The sequence below is a fragment of the Poecilia latipinna genome, unplaced genomic scaffold (genome assembly GCF_001443285.1).
Source record: "Poecilia latipinna isolate Pla-1442-1.1 unplaced genomic scaffold, P_latipinna-1.0 Scaffold562, whole genome shotgun sequence".
In the NCBI taxonomy this organism is placed as follows: Eukaryota; Metazoa; Chordata; class Actinopteri; order Cyprinodontiformes; family Poeciliidae; genus Poecilia; species Poecilia latipinna.
In genome coordinates this window covers 103,405-121,144 of record NW_015113178.1, presented here as the reverse complement: position 1 = coordinate 121,144, position 17,740 = coordinate 103,405, and the positions used below count along the sequence as shown (strand labels likewise).

At 39.9% G+C, this 17,740-nt stretch overlaps 1 protein-coding gene and 1 long non-coding RNA gene across 2 annotated transcripts; one reads left to right on the top strand and one right to left on the bottom strand.

The window, feature by feature from the left end:
- The first annotated feature begins 172 nt into the window (after positions 1-172).
- On the top strand, positions 173-17,263 carry LOC106953121 (uncharacterized). The gene is made up of 3 exons (XR_001426127.1): positions 173-929; positions 4,761-4,763; positions 17,251-17,263. It is a non-coding gene; the product is annotated as an uncharacterized LOC106953121 (long non-coding RNA).
- marcksl1b (MARCKS-like 1b) lies at positions 2,682-5,494 on the bottom strand. Its single transcript, XM_015041679.1, has 2 exons — positions 5,183-5,494; positions 2,682-4,184 (listed from the first exon to the last, which is right to left on the bottom strand). Exons 1-2 carry the CDS (start codon positions 5,258-5,260, stop codon positions 3,612-3,614), a joined length of 651 nt encoding a protein of 216 aa, XP_014897165.1. The 5' UTR covers positions 5,261-5,494; the 3' UTR covers positions 2,682-3,611.
- Positions 17,264-17,740: the final 477 nt, after the last annotated feature.

The window sequence follows — 17,740 nt, the reverse complement described above, 5'->3', positions numbered from 1 at the left end:
AGATGAGATGATATGATATGATATGATATGAGATGAGATGATATGATATGATATGATATGATATGAGATGAGATGATATGATATGATATGATATGATATGAGAAAACGACTCTCAAAAGTCTTTGTGTTTCAAAATGTTTTTCAGGTAAAGGTTACTACCGTTTTTTTTTTGTTTTTTTTGTAACTTTAGGTTAACTTGAAATAATAACCAATATGTAAATATCTAAAATGTAAACCCTTCAACTGGCTTCAGTGGCAGATAGTTTTACCTAAATGGTTGGTTACTTTCCATTCTTCCTTTTTTTCAGTTTAGGTGTGTAACATGTCATAGCCGCACATTTAAAAAATTCCATTTCTGATTGGCTGATTAGCCTTGGTGATGTCTCTTCTCCCTGAATCCTTGTGTTCTTCAAACACAAGAAGAAGCAGAACCACAAGAAGTCTCATCCAGGTGCACCTGCATTGAACCAGGAGGGACCACCTTGTCAAGATTTGGTAGTAAATATATTTTAAGCTAAATTGTGCTACGTTCGTCTAACTTTGTGTAAATTTTTGTGTGACTGTTTGTTATCCCCTTATTTAAATTCTCAAAGAAGCTTCTGGCTCAACCGGTTTTCTTTTTAAGAAATTCTCTTCCGAATCCAAAGTGAAAAAAATCATCAAGGCATCCAAAAGACAGGAGCTGCATTTACACTGCAAATGTGAGCAAAACTTTGTCGATATTCTGCTAATGTTGGAAAAACGTAATTTTTGCAATTGCTGTGTTTCCATTAAATAAGAAACGCAACTAAGATCACACAGTCATGATCCTCCAGCTACTTCCTGTCATCATCTTCTTCGTGGTTTGTGCCAGTGGCAACATTTAGTGGTTGATCATGTGATTCGTGTGACGGGGAAAAAAGTGTTTCCATTGCAGTTTTGCGGAATAAGTTAGTTATGCTACAGCCAAGAAACCAACCTCATCTTAGCACCCAAACTTATTGAAAGATGAGTTTGTTTGAAATTGACATGTTTCCATTAAGTGTATTTATTTTGAAAATGTCAAATTGTGCAATTACACAGTCAGGGTAGCCAAACAATTATCCATCCAGCCAAGAGAGAGGAGGAATGAAAATACAGAGCTTCCTCTGACCCAAAGTAAGGCATCTTTTGTCAGATGCCTTACTTTGGCATCTGACAAAGTAAGGCTAACCCATTTCTACATTCTCCGTCAAACATTTTTCACACCATAGAAATCACACAGACGTAAACCAGTCTGTGCTTCAGATGTGGGACAGAGGACGATTCATCCCTACCTCGGATTTGGTAGGGACGAACCAAATCCGACGAAAAACACATTCTGGAATCATTTACCCAACATTATGTTAAGAATTATTTGTTTTTGTTAAAATCACTGGTGACCAATCTGTTGGCAGCCCTCTTTAGAGAATGGCATGTTGGGGTATTACAAAATAAAATATTCAGGTTCTTGGCAAAAAACACAAAAGATCAGCTCAGTATAAAACAAAGGATAAATGTGTGTAACAGAAACCCATCCACAGTGGAGGATGTGTGGTGATGTGGGCTTGTTTCTCTTCTGAATATTTGTTGAAATTTCAAAACATTTTAAATGAAAATCTGGTCCAGAGAGCCAGAAAACTCAAATATATGTTATTTGATCTTTCAGCAAGATTAAAGTAATAAAGAAAAAAATATGGCAACAAAAAGTTCAGCCAACAGAAGATAAACCTTGGCACTGTTTTTTTGTGAAAAACAATTATTTCTAAAAGTGAGATCTTTCTTCCTTTAAGTGAGTGAGTAAATGTCGCCAAAACAAACATTGTTTTTTGTTTTTTTTTAGATATCAGTGTGAGATTATTATGCTCAAGATATATTTATTTTAAGATTTTTTTTTACACATCTTTTCCAGTGGTTCTGATAAATGTAGCCTGTATATTAAATGTTAAACTTTGGTCAACGCATGCAACCGAGGTTAAATTTAGCCAAGTTGTGGTCACGTTTTTAGATATGAGCTTCTAGACAATTAGGCCTGCAATTAACAATTATTTTAGTAATTGATTAGTCTATCGATTTTTTTTTTTTACAATTAATCAGATAAGAAATTTCCAATTCTTCAGGCTTTAATAATGCCAATTTATGCAATTAACAGTAGGATTGATTAATAGGAGAGTTTTTGGACAGAACTTGAATCAGGTGAAGCTAAAACAATGCCACTTGAGGAGTTCTGTTTAGAATGCATTTACATACATATTTACATACAAAGAAGGGTATTTGTTTGGCCTTAAATTCAAAGTTTTTGTGTTTTTGGACAGTTTTAGCTCAATTACTGCTGTGAGGATGTTGTTCGGTCAGCAATTGGCATTGTTTTGAGTCCGTTTACTCTAGTTAATGATCGATCGATTACTAAAGTAGTTGGCGATTATTTTGATAATCGATTAATCTGATGAATCACGATTCATCTGATTAATCATACTTAATCAGATTCATCGTTTCAGTCCAAAAGATGATTATATACTACTTCTGCCAAGCAAATTGGTCTCAACTTCATGGTAGAAAAGGATCTTGGTAAAGACTAGATGGGAAATTAGAACATTATACATCAACAGAAACCGAATCCTGTTTGATTGTGGGGACTATATGAACCGTAGTGCATGGTGAAAATAACCGTACAGACACATGAACAGGCAGGTACCCAACATTTATTTACCATTATCAACTTTACAATAAAACCAGTAACATCTGTCAACATTAGCAAAATAAAGAACAGAAATCAATCCAACGTATTTACAGAGACAAAGCAGATTCAGGCTCACACACGACAGATAAACAACTCTGCATCATATCAAACCTCAACAGTGAACATAGCAAGCTTAAGTGTTCCTTTTTTTTTTTCTTCTTCTTCTTCTTTCATAGTACGGTAAAAATCAAAACTGTCTATTTTCTTTTCTTTTTAACAAACGAGACATAGCTTCTCTGAATCTTTAAGATGGTTCTCTATAATACACCACAAAATACTTCAAATTTGGGTTAAAATATAGTAATGTAAAAAGTTGACGAGTCTCTTTAATTTTCTGATTTCACTTTTTTTTTTTTTCCTTTTTTTTTTTTTTCTTCTATTTAACAGTCATTTCAAGTGGTGGTGGTGTCCTAGTATCGTATTTAGCTTCATTCCTTCAGCTTGGGAGGCATCTTCAGCTGTGGTTGTTTTGAGGAAAAGATGCCTCGGCTCCATCTTTCTCCGTCCGTCCATCTTTCATTCACCCAATCGTGGCTCCACTTCGCGTTCCGGCCCGTTTAAATCCAGTTCTCCGCACGGCGACCGACCCGCTGCCTAAAAAAACAGAAACAACCCAGTCCAACGTCCAGATGTCGAGCTGTAACCAGGGAGGTGATCTAGTGAATCTAGTCTGTCGTCTTGTTATCATGACGAAAAGTGGCACGTCGAAGGAGTCTTTCACATACATGTGTATATATTTACATATACATATATCCATATACATATGTGTACATATACACATATATATAAATATATATATATATATACTCTTAAATTTTTCTTTCTTTCTCTTGGAAAAACAGTTCACCCAGTTCATTGTGAGCTCAACGTACAATCACTCTTTCTTTTCAGAGGGGGCGGGGGTCGAGTTGCTCTCCTCTGTGGGTTTGGCGGCCTCGGGGGCCGGAGCGGCTGCCTCCTTGGCCTCCTCCTTGGGTGCCTCCTCCTTGGCCGCCCCCTCCTCCGCCTTCGGAGCCTCGGCCGCGGCGGGAGCCTCCTCCTTTGCTTCCTCCTTCTTCTCCTCTGTGGGAGCAGCGGCAGTGGCGGCAGCGGCTCCGTTTTCAGCCGGCTTCTCCTCAGAGGCGGCGGCCGGAGCAGCGGCGGTGGCGTCGGTGGCGGCGGCCTCCTCCTTCACAGCCTCACTCTTCTTGCTCTTCTTCAGGTTCAGCTTGATGTTGAAGGACTTCTTCAGGGAGAACAACTTCTTCTTCTTCTTGGGGGTCTCCTTGGCGGCGGCCTCGCCTTGAGGCTTGGCGGCCTCCCCGTCTGCGGCGGGCGCCGGTTCGATGGCATCGCCTCCTGCCCCAGCTTCGGGCTCCTTGGCCGCCTCGGCCGAACCGTTGGTGGCGGCGGCGTCCCCGTCAGGCTTAGTGGAGACATCACCGTTGGTTTTCACGTGTCCATTCTCCTAACAATGACAAGATGATAAAAGGGGAATCAGAATTTTTTTTTCCAAGTGATATCTCTTCAATTTGAAAGAGAACAAATAATAAAAAACAGCTCTTTGTCATATTTTTTGCTCTCATTAATAAACCACCATGCCTGGCTGCGAGGCGACGCCTTGCAGTACTCTAATCTGACGATAGGCGGCGGCAGCGCATCACAAACCAGACCGTCGACTGTACCAGACAGACAGTGGCTCAACAAAGACAAGGCTGCGTCTCCTCAGAGAAAATATGAAAACACATGTACTGCTTTTACGCTCATTTTTATCCAGAAAAAAATTACCTCATTATATATAAAAGAAAATGAATAATTAAAAAAATACAAGAACCAACCAAACGTCGGCAGAACCATTGGTGGGGTCAATTTTTTTTCTTAATTTATTTGAGCAGGTGAACCTGTCTAATTAACATTCATAATAAAGTCATAACTATAGTACAGCGTTAAAGGGTACACCGAATGTGACTCATAGGTTGAATATATCAAGGAAAGTCCCATTCAAATAAATAGTCGGCTCGGTTTTACCAGGGAGGAGTAGTAGACTGTCTACGTGCATCCAGGCTCCCCCACCCCCTCCCCTTTAAGCCTGACTGACTGTATCCAACACGTTAATGGAGATAGGGGGTCGCATTTGTCTTCATTTACAAATAAACACAGACTAACCTCAAAACCCGAACAGTCAACTCTACGGTTTTGCTAACATAAAAGCAAACATTTTAAGATAATTTGGTAGTTTTTGGGGTGAAGGTGCCAGACAGTAAAAAGCTCCCCGCCCCCAACCTGTCCTGCCCAAAACGACAGAACTTCGACCAAAAAAAAAAAATAAATAAATAAATAAAAAGAAAAAAGAACAAACAGGTGATTTTATGAGAGAAATTCAACTTCTATCCACGCGCACAGATGTTTCCCGGTGGGGAAAAAAAGGCAAAAAAAAGTGAATAGTAGTAAGCTGTGAGTGGCTACCTGTCCGTTGGTTTTGACAGCTGCAGCATCAGCGGCAGCAGCGTTCGCCTCCGCGGCTGTGGATGTCTGGGATCCCATTGTCTTCGATGAGTTCGGGTGTCTTCTAAAGCAAATTAAAAAGAAAAACTAAAAAAGTCGACTTAATATTAATCCAGTTCCAGGGCGAGTTATGTATCCACCGGTTAGTTGATGAAAAGTGTTGTTTTGTTTGGGTTTTTTTCTCCTAATATCAGCGACGTCCCCTCCGTCGTTGAAGTGTGCTATCTTATCACCCCGGTGGAGAGAGACCCTCTAAATTCACAGCTCGCCGAACGCGTCGGTTCAACATACAACAGGCACCAGGCCCCGCCCATGGCGAGGCTTAACGCCAATCGAACCAATCACTGTTCTAGTAAGGAGGGACGTCAAGAGAGCCTGACCAATCAGTTAAGACTACTTTAATTTTCCCCACCCCACTACAGGACCCCCAGCAATGAAATCAATTAGTGTTTTTTGATTATTACTATTATTCAAATAATAATAATAATAATAAATGTAATAAAAATAACATGCTGAAAAATGTATGTCATAATTTTAGTTTCCTTACATTTTAGATAGCAGCTGTTTGATTTTCTTACAGGAATCTGACTTGTTCCTGTATTTTAAATGATTTGTTGTTTCTTATGTAATTTTCTTCACCTTCCTTCAGTTATTGTTCTGTAAAACACTGAATAACCCTTTATGGGATTGGTGGTACACAAATAAGCTACCCTTGCTTTCTTTGGCTTTCATGATTCACTTTCCTTTTCCTTGATCATCATTGTTGTTTATAATATGTTAATACATATATCAAAGCTTTCCACTCCAGCAGTATAATAAACACCGCGTACATAAAAAGAATTGAAATCTAAAAATAAGCAATTTACTGTCAGCGGAGGCAAACTCAGCATTTTTCATAAGGGAGTAGTCTAAACTAAAATTTTTGGTTGAGGTTGTATTGCTGGTTAACTGAGGGAGCTTCTGCTCAAAAGTTATAAGAGGCTATAAGTTTATGAGCAATAAATAACTTTTTTCTGTCTTGATTTATATCCACTTCAGTTGGTCACGTAGGCTAAGGCTAACACTTATTTCAAGAGGGACTAGCACTTCTTTAATTGTTGGGTCCTCCTCTCTTAAAAGTGCCTTAGTACTGTAAAATCATTTACAGTAGAAAGAGGTTGGAGGTGTTGCGGCACCAATGACTGTCCTGTGTGAAACATGTACTTAAAAATGTAAATGTTAAGTTTTTTTCAATCAAAATAATTACCTAATTTTAAAGAAAGGAAAACAGTAAGTTTTAAAGGTAGCTTAGATCAACACTATTTCTCTGTTTTTCACACCATCTTATGTAGTTATTCTGACTGGAATCGTTTGACATATTCAGCGTTCCACACAGGAATATAATTAGTGGTGCACCACCTTCAAAACCTCCATTTCTCCTATAAACAATCTTCAGTGTCTGTGTAATTAACTGCCCAATGCTAATTTGAAAATGACTTAAAGGCTCATAAAGTCACTTTGTAATGGAGTACTATAACATTTTAGAACATGGAGATATTTGAGAAGGAAACGGTAAACTTAGCAACCATTAGCTTCAGCCTCCAGGACCAACACATCAAGCTTAGAAAATCTTGAGCTATTCCTATAAAGACACATTTTCTCTTTCCTTGCACTGTGATAAGTTTATTTCTCTTTCTTTCACTTTTCATTAACTCATAAGCAAGAAAATGTTTTTGTCTCTTCTGGTTTTGGTATCACTGAACGTGCTCGCATCATTAGTTTCAGTTTGACTCAGCAGATCGTGAGGATGTCAGTAAATTCTCTTATGACGCGCTTCCAGAAACATCCCCAGCCTGAAACGCTTACAGTCAGAGTCAACGATGGCTCACAACGTGTCCGACATCGAGTCAGACTGATCATGAGCAAAGAGCGAGATCGCATGGCATGGAAATCATCGACTATAAGTGAACAAAATCCACCATGAGACCAGCGGACAAAAACATCTGACATGGATTGTAATTGTGTGTTCAGATGAAAAGTTCAACTGGAAGAGAAGGATTTTCCCTCCAAACACAAGATGAAGGCCACCAGAAGGACGAGATGAACCGCAAGACTGACCTCCGTTTGTCTAGCAGTACAGTGGATAGATTGTCCACTGTTGCTAAATGCTACGTTCAGAACATGCTACATGCTACAAGTCAATGAGTCAACGCAATCTGCTGGGTTGCCTTAGGCCAGCGGTGTCCAAACGTTTTGCCATGAGGACCAAAATTGTTAAGCTGGAAGCACATGGAGCCACAACAAAATTAGTTTTACAACATTTATTAAATAAACTTTTTGTACCCTTTTAAATTGTGTGTGTTCAATAATAAACTAAAATATATATATAAATTTTTTTAAATCAACAAAATAGGAAGATTTTTATATATATATATAAAAAAGTTCAGTAAATTAATATTAGGGCTACGCTAAAAATAGTAAAAACATGAGAATAAAATCATAATATTACAAGAATAAAGTAGAAATAATACAGAAAGGAAAGTCATAATAATATAAGTATTCTTGTAATATTATGAATTTATTCTAATTATTAGGACTTTTTATATTGTTATTATTTTGACTTTATTGTTGTAAGACTTTATTCTTTGAATTTTATTACCTTATTCTCATTATTACAACTTTATTCTTGTAACATTATGATTTAATTCTCATTACAATTTTTTATTATTACAACTAATTCTCATATTATTTGGACTTTATTCTCTTAATATTATGACTTTATTCTTGTAATTTTATTCTGGCCCCAATACTCCATCGGGCCACAGTTTCTAATTTTTTTGCAATTAACTATTTCCTTATTCAGATATCCTTATAAGCAGAAATATATTTGTTATCCAAGATATTTATCTGTTAAAAAAAACAGAAAATTTGCCCTAATAGATGGAAAAAGTGAACATCTCTGTCAACAAAGTATGCTAGAAGAAGAAATGAGGTCGAGGAGCCGCCCAAAATCCTGCAGAGGGCCCCAAAAGGCCCCCATGCCGCACTTTGGACACCCCTGTCTTAGACAGAAAACTTTTTAACCTAATTTGAAAACTGAACTTAATGCACTGTTCAAACAAATTTGAATGTATGTATGATTGGATTTAAATTACTTTTCTTTCTTCTTTAGATTTCCTGTTGTGAACCGAAATCTAAATAAATTGACCTGTACAGAGTCTAACCTATTGTCCGGTGTCGTGTCCAGACTCTGGGTATGGGAACACGTCCGAGGTCCGACGGAGGCTCAGGCTGTGCGTTGGGGCCGAGAGCGTGTCACGCTGTCTCCCCGTGTCTCCATGACTGGACGTGTTGTTTGTCTCCCGCTTGTCAACAACATACCAGCAGCAAAATATGTCAATGTGATGATCATGCACATTCCATCTGATCACTTCCATCCAAACATGTCGTTCGATGCGACCCGTCGAGGCTCCAAAACCCCCTCAGTTGACTGCAGGAGAAGACCTCAGTGTTTCAGAGCCACAAATTGATCTTCACTGCAACCAATCAGCCTAATTGATTTTGCGAGACCGTGGAGGAGCAATGTGCCGTTTCAGCAGCCGGTCCCAACGCTCGGCTTCCAGGTGGCGACCTACGCTTGATGCGACGCAGATTACAGACAAAGGTGCCATTCTTTGGCGCAATTATGAAAAAAACATTTGTGAGAAAAAAAAAAACTGGGTTATAGTGTGGTTAGGTCAAAAATGCAAGGCAGGGCAAGTAACACTTTTAGCACTGCTGTATGTACAAGATTATTGCAAAAGTTCATGTGACCATAGCTGACTTCTGCAATAAGAAAACTCTTTTCTGTGTAAGTTTTTATTTTTCTGGTACTTTTGTTAATGTGCACAGACCAGTGTGGACATGCACATCCAAGACATTACAAAGTAAAAAAAGAAAAAGAAGTTATTCTGAAGCTGATTTGTTGTAGAACTGTTAGATTTTCCAAATCTGCTCTATGATGGCATACGCAGACACACACAGTCACAAACCAAAATGTAGATTCTGTAGGTAGTTTGGAATTCGAGCACACCATGCTCCCCCGTCATACATATCTCTGTTTGAAAAATGGAAAAAGGATTACAGGTCTTATTGCAACACTGGTTAATTTGGTCACACCTGGTCTCATAACACTGGAATCAACCTAACATAACCCATAGCCCCAGGATTTCTCTGAGTGACATCATCAGGCTATAAATGGACGGATTTCTCGGTTGGGTTCAGTTTCTGACTTCCAGTTTCTGGTGATTAAGTGGCAGATGACAGGACTCCGAGGGGAAGTCGTCGTCCGCGTCAGCTGTTGGTGCATTCTGTCACTTCAGCACACAAAATTCAACTACTGTGTGAAAGGTGAGCGTTTGAGTATGACCCCTTTTACTCTGCTAGCCTTAGATAAAAGCCATTGCACCAAACTGCCTTCAAAGACAGGCTAACCTGTAAACGTAATTTATAAATCTCAGCCATATCAGGCCTATTGTGACTCTGGGGGAGCTGGAGAGACCTGTAGCTCAGGTGAAAGACATGTTTGGCAAGTTAAATATTAGCCGAGAAGAAGCCAAAGGCTGAAAGAAACCCTGCGGTTTTACTCAAATCATGAAGGGATCACAGCAAACGTGCGGACAAAGTGCTCTGTTCAAAACAGCTCAAAACTAGCTTGGAAAAAAAAATCAGTCCTTTGTTCTACGCTTTGCTTCATACAGACGGTCGGGACCCTCGGTTGTTGAGAAACAATTGCTTCCTGGAGGCGTGGAAGTTTTAATCGATTGGATCTGATTTTACCAAACCACTAACATTTGGTCGTAACGCATGTGGCGTGTTAGGTTGATAGTGTAGGAAACTGCGCTATGAAGCTAACCGGAAATTGCTTATGCTATAAATAATACTATGTAGAATAAAACATCTTAAACATTCCCCTTGTTTCGACTTTAATTGGCCAATATCTGAAAGTGTGGCCAACACGGGCTGAATAGCTCCTTTCACTTCCTTTGCTGTCATTGCCAAACTACAACTCTATAATTACAGCACAGAAACTCAACATCACTGTTCACAATTCCTCCTTCTGTTCACCGATTGGCCCAGATGAAACACATCCTGAGAAATCCAGCTCAATTGGACAAATCCCAGGCGAAACTCTGAAGAGAGATAAGAATTGAGCAGAATTGCCAGGCAAGACCAAAACTGAACTTATATCCAAAAGAAAATCTGTGGCCCAACATGGAAACTGATGTCATCCCAATGTTTTCCTGTTACATAAAGAACGCAATAAAAGTTCATGGTTTCAACATGACAAACTCCGGAAGAACTTGAGGGTTATGAGTCACTTTGGGAGCCACCGTCATGCAATGATATAGAAGATGAAAATAGAAGAGTTACTAAAGTCTGCTCCTAATCATCCGCATTAGGGGGACAGTGTTTGCAGACGTGGCTGCATGCAGGGTGCTTCAAACATGGTCTTCCTCTAATCTCTCCTCCTTTTCTGATTCCTTGTGGTCTACCCTCACCTCACTGCAGTCACATGGCGGAGACCGTCTTTGCTCACTCAAAAAATCACGCTGTATCTATCGAGCTGGCCGTGTAAATGTCATAATAATGTGTCTTCTGTGCGCTCAGGAATGCCAGGCACGCAGGGCCCTCCCGTCTCCTCAAGCCATCTTCTGCTGTGAATGGGCTTCTTCACAACGCCTGAGGTAACCCAGGCCTGAGGGGGGGTTATGGAGCAGCTGGAGAGACGCCATCAGGGTTAACTTCGTCTTCTTTTTTTTTTTTTTTTTACACTTGGATCAAGTGCTCCTTTCTTCTTTTTCCCTGAAACTTTGAGCCTTTGTGTGATGCTAATGACGACGGTGCAGAGGACAGTGACGGGGTGCGGGCTCGTCGTCTTCTCGTCTCCTGTCATCACACTTGACACTTTTCTTCAGTGTAATGTGCGTCTGTATGCTTAAGGGAAGCATTGTCATGGGACCAGTAAGTGTAACGGTGGGACGGGGATGAGGGGGAGGATTTGAGGGGGTGAAAGGCACAAAGAAGAACTCCTTTATATATAGTCACACATCATTCAGAGGCATACACATTCACAAAGCTTAAGGGTGTCATCTGTGGCAGAGTTCATATAGATGTAGGAAAGAAAGGGCGCACTGCAAAAAAAAAAAAATCTTTTTGGTCTAGATTCTAGAGCAAACATCTCAGTACACATGAAATGAGACAAAACTAACTTACGAGTAAACTTTCAGCAAAGTGTAGGAGCTCGTTTCGTGACTTAAAACAATGTCCTACATCTGGCTGAAAAGTTACTTGTAAGTTTCGCCTTATTCCAAGTGTACCAAGATGTTTGCACTAGAATCTACTTGGTAAGCGTTTGTGCTTTTGCAGTGGAGTGACAGAGGAGGGAGGGGGTCGATTGTTTAAAAGAGCCACAGCCCTTAAGACAGAAAGGAATAGACGATGGAGTTGGAGAGGTGGAGGGAGTTTCAGGATGGCATGTGAATAATAGTGATAGGTGTGGCAGGGGGAGAGTGATAAGAGGTCCTCAAATAATCATTAAGAACCTCTCCCTGCCACACAGCAACACAGCAGCACAGTTGCACAACTTCAGGGGGGTAAAGGTTCTGTGAATCACATAGTAAGGCTAAAAAAAAAGTTACAAATGGGTCAGGACAAGAAGGAAAGACTTCTGAGTCAGAGGTTTAGATTTGTGAATGCAGCCCCCGATTACCTAAGAGAGCTGTTGGGAAAGTTTCAAAATGATTTTACCTTAATCAAGCTAAGACTGATTAAGGTACAAAGAGGTTTTGTACCTTCTTTGACGAGCAATGACTTAAAAGTCAGTTTCAATAATCTACTCATAATCTGGTGTAAGAAGGGGCTCGTTTCATTATGTGCTACTTCCTTTTCATATGCATGAGCAAATCATTTCAAACCAGACTAGTAAAACTGTTGCACATTAACGGTTTTTTTTTTTTTTTTGTCCATTTCTGATCAGTGTTGTCATCAACCATGGGGATAAATAGTCATGAAAATAGTCTATTGTAGAAAAAAGTTTCTGAAATGGGTGACATGGGCAACCGCCCAGGGCAGCATCTTGTGGGGTGGGAGGAGGGCGTGTCTCCCCCACCACCAGTCCTGACGTTTGATACCGTTTTCCTGTAACAGTGAGTTATTTCTCCACCATTAACACATTAGAGCTGAGTTTGATTGCGAGGTGGAGCTCCAAAGGAGAATATTCATCATGGCTAAGGTAAAGCTAAGCATTAAACAGCAGCAGCTTGTGTTTTCTTTGACACCTTGTTCAATTTCTTGGCACTCATTTTAACGTTTTATGTGCATTTAGGAAAAGTTCTGGGGACACACTCAAGATAACGTGAGAGAATTTGGATGAAATCATGAAACGGCTTCGTTGTTGCTCCATAGTTTACGACAGAGGCCAACGTGCTTCAGATCAGCTGTGAAAAATGCAAGTGGGAAAAGAGCCTTTAATTAAAGGTCACAAAGGCAACACTGACCTTGTGTAAGTTTGTACCAACAGTTGAGAGACTTTTACAGAAGATTATTTAAGATCATTTTCTACAATCCGCATGGTTTATTGTAGGAAAAAAGTAATTATTTACCGACTGGAGGTCACTCTGATTTATGTTAGTTTGATTAGAGTTGATAACAAGGATTGAAAGCACAATCAGTCTTTTGACAATATAATTCACAAAAACTCTGAAATTTGAGAATGTATAGGATTTTACGTCCAAATAATTCCTTAAATGTGCCTACTCACCAAGGAAATAAACTTGCATGCTATGTAAGTACACGGGTATCAGGTAAATGGTTTGTTGATGGAATAGACAAACATCAATGGATATACAAATTAGTGAAATGCAAACTGACCCCAAACCATAAACCTCAGCTAAAGTGAAGTTAATCCCAGCTGAGGTTCATACACTTGTTTCAAACCTTACAGAACAAAAAGAACATAAGAGTATTGCTTTATTCACTTGATGGTCTTTGACGTATGAAGTCAAGCAGGTAGAAATCAGTCCAACCAGGAATGATTAAACCGAAACAGAAAGAGAAGAAGGGGGATTCCTGATGCCATCAGTAATGCACCTTGTTAATTCGTGGACATTCAGACACACTCCGGACTTTCAGGGGAAATCACCTAACTTACCACTGTTTTTTTTTTTTTTTTTTTTTTTTTTTTTATTGCTCTGGTGCGCCGACGTCAGAAAGGTAGTTTCCAGTCAGCTAGCAGTAATGTGATGCATCAAAAGGCAAAGAAACTGAAACTATGACGTTACATTCACACAGGTAAGCATTCACCACAACAACAAAAACTCATTTGCCTACAGTTCTTTAGGTCTCTTGTTTTGAATTCAGGTGAATAAAATATTGTGCAATTAAGACTGAAAAGTGACAATAACATTTCCATTAAATGTTAGAGTAAAGTAGGCAGCTTGAGTTTACAATGTAAGACTATTTGATTCCTAATAAAAGATAGAGACTCATTTCACAAAACAGCTCATGTAAAAAAAATTGGTTGTCCAAGCTGCCTGCTGCTGTTCGTTTGATTAGCAGTCAAACTGGCCAGATTTTCATAACTGACGTCCGGTTGGAGTGAAACTGAACTTAAAAGATGCAGTGAAGGGCGTGGCGATGGCGCAGGATGATGACCCATTTCCTTGACGTGGCCGCCACAGGTTCGAGTCCTGGCCTGTTAACCTTTGCCGCATGTCTTCCAACTCTGTCACAACCCACTCTCCTGTCTGACCACTATCAAATAAAGGCCACTAGAGCCAGAAAAAAAACCTTTAACAAAGACAAAAACAAAACAAAAAAAGAGGCAATAATGAATGCGGGGCATAAAATTTGTTGGGAACATCACACGTTCTAAAAAGCAAAAAACATCACTGGCCTTCTTGGATTTTAAAGTTTTACACCGACTGAAGAAACAAAACATTGGGGATTGGTTCTGTTTCACTGCAGCCGGTCAAATGCATGCCAATGAAGGGTTAAATGACAGACTTGACCATGGCCATCTTGGATGTGTTTCCATCTTAAATCTGCCAGCCAATACTGATCACTTCACCACAGCAGGCTGAAGGCTCCCACATACTTCTGTGAGTCACACACATTGTCCGAATGGACGCTAGCAGTTTTGATGAGCTAGTTGGGGGCCTACCCCTGTTTCGTCTCCACCAGGGCAGCAACCGGGAACCTTTTAATTCACGCTCTTGCGACTGGTTGGACCAACTCTCAACCTTATCAGCTTGGTGTTGCTTAAAAAACTGCTTTATCTGAACACCGTCTACTGGGCAACCAAGTACGTGTACGCAGTCGTAAAAATGTACCTCTGCGCAGACTTGTTGAGTACGCCTGGACCTAATCAAAGGGAAGTAGGCCTCAGTGTGCGGAGGCCTTGACCGTTACTAAATCCAGTCATTTATCTCTAGTCAAGTTGGCAGAAGACAGAAGACATCTCTGCTTGAAGTGTTTTGTGAACGGCGTTACTGTCTCCATTGTCTGCTTTCTTCTAGTCACATCTACAGAAACATTTCTGCCTCTGGGTATCCTCCAGGTTCTCCCTGACCTTTGCCCTGACCCACTAACAACATTTGATTGGGTGATCTCCAGGTTACCAACGCCTTCAGTCCTGTAGTAGCTGATACTTTTTTTTCCTCCACATCAGTTACTTCTCTTCAGCTATGCTTGATACCAACCCCACCCCCCTTTCCCGTTTCACCACTACTATACTTTTTGTCTTACCACAGTCAATGAAGCTTTATGTGGCGTTGAATACCGAGCCTTGGTTGAGCTCCGTCTGCCAAAGGCTCCATTGTTTTCAGCTTTTTCTGCCTATGGATGAGCATCACAAGTCGGGCTGGAGGGGCGAAACAAGCAGAACTGGGTGGGTATAGCAACAGTGGAGGAAGGAGAAAAAGAGGTGGAAGCAGAGTTAGCTTTCTTCTTTTTGCAAGCATCACTTTCCAAAATTGTCAATTTTTAGAACAAATAATTTACACAGACAGCTTTTCTGGATTGTTATCAATTTCTAATCACAGCCAGCCTTTATTTCAGAAATTGTTAGCTTGTGCCGATTTGCGGACAATAGATGGCATATGGGTTACCATTTGAGCTGACAGATGTCAAAGCTGAGCAAATAAAGAGAAGTGTAAAAGAAAATAATAATCACGAGTAGCGTTGAGCTTTCTCTGTGATCGGGTGTCAGAGGGGTCAGATGTAGGGTTGTGGGGGGCGGAGGAGGATGGGAGCAAATAACAAAGAAGTATGGAAACAGGGGAGGTGGAGTGTGGTGCTACGTTAAATATAAGTAGGTCACATTAACATGTCGCTTAGTGTATAGCAGAAGGCGTAGTGTTTGGGGTTTTCCGCTTACAATCCAAATATTGCTCCACATGGCACAGCAATTTATTTTTTATTGTTTTACTTTCGCTTTCTGTACGCTCACGTTTACTCTGTCACCGCTCTCAGGGGATTTCCTGATAGTACCGTACACATTAATCACAGTGTAAACATCACAAAAAAGTACAACAGAGCAAGAGAAACTTCCCATTTTTTTCTTTTATTTTGAAACAAATGCCTTTATTTTGAAATAAAACTTTTGCAGGGGATAAAATTTAGAGGATTTTGTATTAAATGAAGTGATATTTCGTCATTTCCAGAGCTGAACAACGTGTAATTTTTTTTTTTTTCCCTTTGGAAAAGTGTCTGAGTGTCCTAAAAAGCGCTATATAAATTTGATGTGTTGTTATTAAATGTAAAAATGCCATTTGGGTTGCAATTTAGATTGAATCAAAATCAACTAAAACATTCAAACCGTCTTTGCCCAACGTCATTTACACACACACACACACTCCTGGCACATGCAGCACTGGAAATGGTGTCAGCCAGTATAAATCCTTTTTGACATATGAGCACGGCGTTGACCTTATTACCATGACAACAGTTTCTACCAGATAATAACTGTGGCACTGCTGACACAACAAAGTAGACTTTTATTGTGTGATGTGATGCTCAGAAGTGAATCTCATGGTTTTTTTTTTCTTAACCTACCTTTGCCTGCTTTCCTACTCCTGTGCCTGCCTCTTGTGGTTAGCCTCTTTTCTTCTCTTCCTGTATCCGTCTACGTGTTTGTGTGTGTTGGGAAATGTGTAATGCTTTTGTCGAACTAAGGTATGGGAAAAAAAAACAAAACAAAACAAAAAAAAAAAAAAGGATCCAGGAGCTGGAAGGAAAAGCAACATTTCAGCAGCTTTCAAAACAAGATTGATATGAAGGTAGGTCAGGTCTATCTCTGGGCTTGTGAGCTCTCACTTCTGCAGCGTGAGTGTGTGTGTGTGTGTGTGTTTCAAATCTGTGTACACCCACGCGAGAGTCTTAAAATAAATGCTTCTTCTTTCATACATGTGAGTGCATTCAGTGGAGCTGAACAACATATCCACCCCCTCCGTTTCCCCCCCCCCCTCTTCTGCCTGCTCTCCTCTGCCTCACATTCCCGTGCCCATCCTGCAGGAGACGGAGCGAAAATCAGAATCAAAACCACAGCGAAATGAGTGAGTGGTTAGCTAAGGTATCCGGTCCTTTTGGATGCCATTTTCACTCATTTTGCAACAAAAATAAACACATCTTCCATCCGTTGTCTGAACCGGTTTATCCGCGCAGAGTTAAGCTCCGTTTTCATTGCAAATGTAATGTAATGAAATTAGCGCTAATGTAAAAAACAAAAGAAACACAATTTTGCAATTGCGATGTATCCGTTAGAAAAAAACTAAACGGAACTAAAATCGTACGTGAATAAATTTCTTCACAGGATAAGACATTAAAAAAACACGCCACATCATCATCCTCCGACCGTTTCCTGTCGTCTTCTTCACGTTCTCCGGCAGTAGTAACACCATATCATTGGGCCATATCAAAAATATGAATGCTCTAAAAGGGCCGGTTGAGCCAGAATGTATTGATAAAACCCATAAAGCTGTTAAGATATTAATAAATAGCTTTCCCTCCAGGATTTTGATTGTTTTTGTTTCTTTTTTGTAATCAAAATCACAGATTTAGTGGTGCTAATTTAGAAATATTTCTAAGGAATTTTTAAGATATTTGCACTAATGTATGTTGCTAAATGTGACTGTTTTTTATTCCTTGCTGTATTGATCACCAACTGTAACTTGACATCAAGAAAGGCTGAGGCAGAAGTCAATTAAACCCAATGTTTGACTAATTCTGAGAAAAATTTTCAATAAAATCAGAAACAATGTGAGGATCTACTGATTTTGTGTGAATTTTGCAGATTTGTGAAAAACTGGAGGGACGTATTTATGTAATTTGGAGTTTAGAGGGCCACATAAAGAGCTAGGGCAGGCCAGATTGTTCCCAGAATGTATGCTAGCACCCCAAGAGCACCCCAGAACTCATATCAGCTTGTAAGCTCGAAAAAGTTTGTTTACCTTTCAAAAATGCAACTAAGAATGGATGATACAGGTACATTAATAGTCAAAG

What these genes read in the sequence shown, in the direction of transcription:
- marcksl1b (XM_015041679.1), bottom strand. Translation starts at nt 5,260, where the DNA reads ATGGGATCCCAGACATCCACAGCCGCGGAGGCGAACGCTGCTGCCGCT. An exon ending in CTGTCAAAACCAACGGACAG is followed by an intron (nt 4,185 to 5,182) that starts GTAGCCACTCAC and finishes TGTCATTGTTAG; the next exon opens with GAGAATGGACACGTGAAAAC.